The following is a 7,119-nucleotide window of genomic DNA, read 5'->3' as shown; positions in this document are numbered from 1 at the left end:
TTCACCATTCTCCGGCTTGCAAAAGCTCTTAGTAAAGAAACTATTGTCTTCTTGCCCAACTCCCCACATTTTCCTTTTTCCCATCCACACAGAGAGTAAGTACCTTTTAGGAATATAATTCACTTGGATGAAAGCAAAAAATGAGCAGACCGGGCTGTGTTTTGTTATCAATAAAGCCTCCCTAGCTGCCCAAAGAGTTGACTAGAGAAGCATCTTCAAGTGGTTAGGACGGGGAAGGTTTGAGAAACAGGGCACCAGAAAACCCCACAGGCCTTCTCCCTGTGATGTGGCTTATTTGCTTTACAGGTTTCAAGCATATTTGCTGACGTCAGCAACCCATCAAAGTTTAAAATAATAATAATGAAAAGAAAAACAGCCCCCTTCTGCCAGGCAGTCCTGTTTTGACAACTTCTGTGTTCTTACTGAGTTAATAAACGTCCAAAAACCACCTCCCCTACCACCCTGGGGGGGAAAAAAAAGCACAATAATTTTAAAACCACCAGGTCAGCCCATTGCCAGCATAAACCATTCAGACAAGTAGCATTTGTCACACCCTAATGAGGATTTTACCTCTGCCTCAAAATGAAAGCTATCATTAGGCTTTGTGTTTATAGGATCAAATGATTGTCTAGGGACAGTGCATTTCTTTTGGTCCCTTCCTCATTTTAATCATGCTCAAGACCAAATACGTAGATGTTTTCTGCACCAGACAAAATTAAAAAACCATAATTATGCCAGCTAATGTCTTCTGAAAACATCAATTAAGAAAACAGCCTTTTAATTCCCATTTTACTTGAAAATCTGAAAACATGCACACGTGTTGTAATGCCATGGCAGTGGCAGTGGCAGCAGCAGGGCCGTCTCTAAAAAGGAGACAGCACAAAGAGTGGCTTGAGGGGTCAGAAGGGCAGCCTCCCACTGGCAACAAGCAGATGGAGAATCTCTGCAAGGGGAGAAACTTCTCCGTAAGGCAAGACTTCTTCAGTTATCTTCACATGTAGTGCTGAAACTGGAGCCAGCCCCTCGACAGTTAGGTTGATAGCAGGCTTCTGCACCGGGCTGGCACCACACACAAACCCCATTGTTAATACCTCCTCAGGACAGATTAGATCCCACATTCCTCAGAAGTACTGAGCTCCAGAGGGAAATTGGCCAGCAGGCTCCTTCCGAGGGGCCAACAACTAGCTACACCTGATAAGTTTTAATTGCAATCACTGGAACAATTACAGTGAGTCCCCACTAGCTCTGTCACCAGCTGAGAATGCATGTGCACAGGCGAGCACCAGACAAGAGTCATTCGTGTTCTTAGCTCATTTTTATATGCTTTTATCCATGGCTACGTGCTGTTGCTACTAAATTGTTCACCCAAGGTGTACTATGAGATTTTTTTTTTTTTCTTTTCAGGCCTTATCTAGTGAAACCTGATATTTACAGTCTCTCAATTTAAGTTTGAACAAGTAACTAATTAATCTCTGACCAAAGGTACTGATGTTAGACTTGGGTTTGGATAAAATTGGTTGAGCTCATGGTTGGTTTTAATCATACAGCTCAATTTAAAAGCTGAACACTAACAAAGATCTTTGCTTTCGAGTCTGAGTTCTCACTAGTGTGCTCATTAAACAGCAAATTTATTTAGTTGTGCATGACTTGAATTCTACAACTTCCCTTTAATTTTTTTCTGAAATAACCATGATTGAGTCAATGAAGTGGCAATACGAATTAAAGGACAACACACCTGCCTTTACAGGAATAGATCCCACAGGGCCCACATTAAATTTTAACCAGGGATTATGTTTGCCAGGATTTTATATCTCAAAGAGATTTACGTTTGGCTTTTGTAATAATAAAAGGTTATTTTGAAAAAAGTATCTAGTTTTAACATATACTGTATTTAAAGAGGAAATACAGGGTTAGACTTAAAAACAGTTTAGCCTTTGAAAGAAAATAAAACACAAATGATTTAACAGATGGGTAATTCCCAAATCTGCAGAAATGTAAACAGCCAGGATTTTGTTGCCTATGGGTTTATCAAAGATGTAAGTAAGGCTGAGACCAGCACCAGTGCGTCCTCTTTGGCTAGTTTTAACACGTTGACAGTCACAATTAACATTCAAGGAATTTCCTTTTCATCCAAGTGTTTCTTTTTAAAAGCACTTTGTGCCACAAACTAAAATTCTAGCTGCCATCAGCCCTTCCCATACAGAAGAGTGGTGAAATCTCCATAATACTTTTTCTTTTTTTTTTTTTGAAAATGGGCTTGGACCACGTCAATTTCCCTGGGGCGTTTGTTTTTCAACACAGGGGTTCTCACCTCTTCCATCCTTCCTTCCCTGAACTGAGCTTGGTTTGAGACCCAGCACCCTCGTCCTTCGCCGTTCTCCACGCTCACCCCGGAGCCAGGGGAGAGCCGCTGCCAGGCCAGAGCTCCAGACTCACCCCAGCCTGGCTTCCACTACCAGAGCCGGCTGGGCCAGCGTATTCTGCAAGAAAGGGATAAGCGTCCGTCCCCTCTCCCTCCCTGTCCCTCCTATACAAGGGACTCGGACACGGGCACCGAGTCCGAGTCCTGGCTGTGCATAGAGCTCAGTCCCGTATCCGAGTCCTCGTCGTTGCCAGGACAGCTCTTGGCCAGTCCGCGGGCCTGGTCTACCCACATCTCTGCGCACGCCTGGGGCCGGGGTTCCCGCGACGTTCCGCCGGAACCGGGATCCCCATCCGGTGCCACCATCAGCTCCAAAGTGTGCAAAGTCTGGAGAAGGCCCTGCAGCTCGCGCTCCTTGCTGTCCCACTGCTGCTGGCTGTAATCCAAGTCCGACTTGACGGCCTCCAGGTCCGTGTTGAGCCGGAGCCCGATGTAAAGGCTGGTGCTGAGCTGCGTCCTAACCCGCTCCTTCTCCAGCAGCAGCTCACCGTCGGGGCCGCCGTCGGGCTCCGGGGTCTCCTCCCGTGCCGCCAGCTCCTCCTGGCGCCGCCGCATCCACCTCTGGTTCAGCTCCTCCTGAATCTCGGTTGAGAGGCGCTCGAGCAACTCCTCCTGCTGGGCCCGCTGTTCCTGCAGCTGCAGCAGGTCGTCGCAGCGTCTGGCCAGCTCCTCCAGGGCCGCTGCCTGCGCCTCGCCGTCCAGGGGCGCCCCTGCCGCCGCCTCCTTCTCCGCCGCCAACACCTCCGCCGGCTCCTCCCCCGGACTGGGCCCGTCGAGCTCGATGCCTGCCCCCACCAAGTAAGTGTCCTGCACGTAGTTGACCCCGTGCCGTCGCATGCGGTCCAGGTGCACCTTGGCCTCGTAGCGGTCGATCTCGCGGTCCAGCTCCCGGAGCCGCTGCACCTGCTGGCGGATGGTGTGGTCCTGGGACAGCACAAGATGCACCAGCGTCTCCATGCGCTCCACCGACGCGCTCTCCTGGGCCCGTGGCGACGACGAGCAGGACGAGGCGGTGGACGATGAAGTGGACGAACAGGACGACGGCGGCTGCTGCTGGCGCCGCCGGTTGAGCTTGGCCAGCTTGCGGAAGGCTTTGCGCACCACACGCCGCTGTTTCTCCTGGGTCATGGCCAGGCTGGGCCGCGCCGGAGCCCCCCGGGCCAGGCAGGGGCGCTCGCGGCTGAGCACGACGCGCGCCTCGGCGCTGCGAGGGCCGGCGTTGGGCAGCGACGCCTCGCTGCGCACTAGCACGAAGCGCACATTCTCCTGCTCATCGCCCCAGGCTGTCCACAGGCGCAAGATGCGCGTCTTGTTGGGCAGGATGCGCTCAAAGCCGCGCCACTTCTCTACAATGCAATAGCACTGCGGGGGCCCGCACAGCATGCCCTGTGGCATTGCCTCGTCGTCCTCCTCGTCCTCCTCGTCTGGGGGCTCGGGCAGCTCCCCCGGGCCTGGCGGGTCGCCGGCCGCCCCCAGCCGTCGGCCCCGCCGCTGCCTCCGTCGCCGCCGGCAGCCGTCCTCCAAGAGCACCCGCACCACGTCCGAGCAAGTGGTGCGGCGGGAGAGGCCGGACACCAACTTCTCCTCCTGGCAGATCCACACCGATATCTTCTTCTCCGAAGGATCCATGGCTCAACCCGGACGGACGCAGGTGGCAGGTCTGGCCGGACCCTGCCGGAGCGGCAGGGGCGACGCGGGCAGCCCGGCAGCTCTGGGATGGAAGAAGGGCCCGTGATCCCAGCCTGCGGCGGCCCCGGCCTTTCTCCCCCGCTGCGCACCGAAGGCAGGCGCCGACGCTGGCTGGAGCGGCTTGCGCTCCCGGGGCAGCGCGCCCGGGCTCGGGCTCCCGCCACTCTGGCTCTGCCCATAGTGCCCGGGACCTCCGGGTTTTGCTCCTCCCCACGTGGCTCCACCCCCTCCCGCCCCCAGCGCCCAGACGACGGCCGGGAGCGCGGGAGGCGCGGCGGCCAGGCCCGCCCCTCGCAGCCTCGCCTCGCCCAGTGCGCCCAGTCTTCCTCCTCGCTCGCTTTGCCGGCGTCTCAAGTCTCGGCCCCTTCCGCCAACTCGCCGCTTTGTCGCACGCTGGCGCGAGGGAGGACTCGCTGCAGCACCTGGAACCCGCGCCTCGGCAGGGATCAGCCTTCTAGAGCTAGCTGGGAGCATCTTGACTGGACCTTCACATCTTTACCGGCACCCCCAGAAGTGGTTCCTGGCCCTTCAAGACAGTGCCGTCTAGGGAATGCACTTTGCACAGACAGGGAAACCGAGGCACCCAGCGATCTCTAACGGAGACACTCCGATCTCATTGCATGGCCAGCTAGGAGCTGCAAGCTCTGCCTCTAACGCGGAGGACCTTCTGGTCTTCCTCGACAGGAAGCAATATTTGCATATTTAAAGGAAACAAGATGCTGCAGTGCGTTCCGTGAGCGAGTGTAGGTAAGGAATGGTCTAGGCTGGACGCGTACGCTCAGAGGCGGCTCTGGTTCCCCGCAGGGTCGTGTCAGAAGGTCCCCACAGGGCCTCAGCTTCCCACAGTCCGCTTGGCAGGGGGACTCCTAATTCTAGTGGGATTTGGGGCCCAGACCCAAGTTACAAGCTTTTTTTATGCGACCTACCCCCATAAGGGAAAACTAAGGTCATTACTATGATGGTTTCTGGCATTTCCCAGTATCCAGATGTAGTCAAGAAGAGATAAGAGCCAAGTTCCACAGCACAAGAAATCCAAGGGCACAAGCAAATGAACTTGTTTCATCCTCTGCAGCTGATGAGGATGATTCCTTGTGTGCAACGCTTGGCACGGGTCTGATAAACTCACTCCTTTCCATCAAGTCCTTGGATGGCTCCCCGTTGCCTCCAAGGTAAAGCACTTCTGTTCACTGGCTGGTTCACTCAGTAAATACTTACTGAGTACCTCCTGTGCTTCAGGTACTCCTGTGCGAGGGGTGTGATGATGAACAGATCTGGCCCGCAAGTAGCTCGCAATCTAATGGAGTGCACAGCTGAGTAAACATTTCCAACACAGTGTCTCCTGTGCTCTAAGGGAGAGCATGAGGTGATAGGGGAGCACGGCAGTGACATTTGACTCCCACCTGGGGGAGTCAAGGAAGGCTTCTCTGAGGAGGTGGCATCTTAGGCAAGACCCAAAGTACCATTTGAGTCTGCCAAACGGAAAAGAGATGGAGGGGAGGGGGCAGGCAGCATTCCAGGCAGAAGGAACGATAAGTACGAAGTCAAGGAATCAAGAGAGCATGGCAGTTACATGGGCTGTAAGGAGTTTAAGATGAGTATCTAAAATGAGGTTCAATGGTTGATCAAGAACTGGATCTTAAAGGGCCTTTAATTCCATGCTTAGGTACATATTTGGATGTATGCTAAGGACAAGGAAAAGCCATTGAGTGCAGATTCTGGGGTTGGACTAGCCAAGTAAAAATTTCAGCTCACTACTTACTAGCTCTGTGACCTTATGAAAAGTATTTAATCTCTCTGAGCCTCAGTTTCCTTGCCTGTGAAATGGTGATAATAAAAATACCTGCCTAATAAGAATGTTGTAAGGATTAAATGCCTGGACCTGGTAAGTCCACAATAGTTTTATTGGAGTGCTGGAAACTTGAGAGGTGTTTTTCGTTTTCTATTGCTGTGTAGCAAATTACCACAAACTTAGTGGCTTAAAACAACACTCATATATTACTTCACTGTTCTGGTCTGCAGTCCAGCTTGGTGTGGCTGCTGGGTGTTCTGCTCAGGGTGTCCCAGGCCAAAGGCAAGGTGTTGGCTGGTTTGAGTTCTCATCTGAAGGTTCGGGGCGGGGGGGCGAGTCTACCTCCATACCCATTCAGGTTGTTTGCAGTGTTCATTTCCTTTCAGTTGTAGGTCTGAGGTCTCTATTCTCTTGTTGGCTGTCAGCCAGGGCCACTCTCAGCTCCTAGAGCCCTCTCTCAGGTCCTTTCCATGGGAAACCCCCACCCTTATTTTAAAGCCAGCAACAGCATGTCAAATCCATCTAGTCCTTAGAAAATCTCTCTACCTTCCTCTTCTGCTTTCCAGCTGGAGAAAATACCCTGCATTTACAGTACTTGCTTGTGTAGGCAGACCCACCAGAATAATTTCTGTCTTAAGGCAGACTGATGAGTAACCTTAACTACAGCTGCAAAATCCCTTTTGCTACATATTGTAACGTAATCACCAGAGTAACACCAGGGAGATGGACATCATGGGGCCCTCTTAGAGTTCTGCTTATCATAGTGAGTAGTAACAGATCAGTCTGTTTGCATTGGGGACGATGGGTGGGATGTGGAGAAAGAGGCAGGAAGGCCCTTTAAAAGACTGTCACATTTATTGAAGAAAGAGATGGTGACCTGTACTGAGAGTAGTGGTGGTGAGAAGATGGGACAAAATCGAGAGCTATCAAGGAGGTGGGAGAGGCAAGACTTGGTGATGAACTGAAGGGGGATTTCCTTATCCTTAGAGTGGTGTCAGAGGTCCTTCTTTCTGGCCCAGCCCACTCTCCAGCTCCTCCCTCAGATGCTTGGCTATTATCCCTTCCTGCTTTCCCTGTCACACATAATTATTACAGATTCGTAATCCACTGCCATACTTCTTGTGTTTTAAGCTCTACAAGAGGAGGGATCATACCTGTTTTGCTCACTTTTGAAGCCTCTGCCTTTAGCACAATACCTGGCACATTCTAGGTTTTCTCA

General features: G+C 52.3%; 1 protein-coding gene across 1 annotated transcript; it reads right to left on the bottom strand.

The window, feature by feature from the left end:
• Positions 1-2,527: 2,527 nt before the first annotated feature.
• On the bottom strand, positions 2,528-4,051 carry RASSF10 (Ras association domain family member 10). Its single transcript, XM_063092725.1, has one exon. It carries the CDS (start codon positions 4,049-4,051, stop codon positions 2,528-2,530), a length of 1,524 nt encoding a protein of 507 aa, XP_062948795.1.
• Between the last annotated feature and the right edge of the window lie 3,068 nt (positions 4,052-7,119).

This window comes from Cynocephalus volans, chromosome 4 (genome assembly GCF_027409185.1).
Source record: "Cynocephalus volans isolate mCynVol1 chromosome 4, mCynVol1.pri, whole genome shotgun sequence".
In the NCBI taxonomy this organism is placed as follows: domain Eukaryota; kingdom Metazoa; phylum Chordata; class Mammalia; order Dermoptera; family Cynocephalidae; genus Cynocephalus; species Cynocephalus volans.
This window is presented reverse-complemented; position numbering and strand designations above follow the sequence as displayed.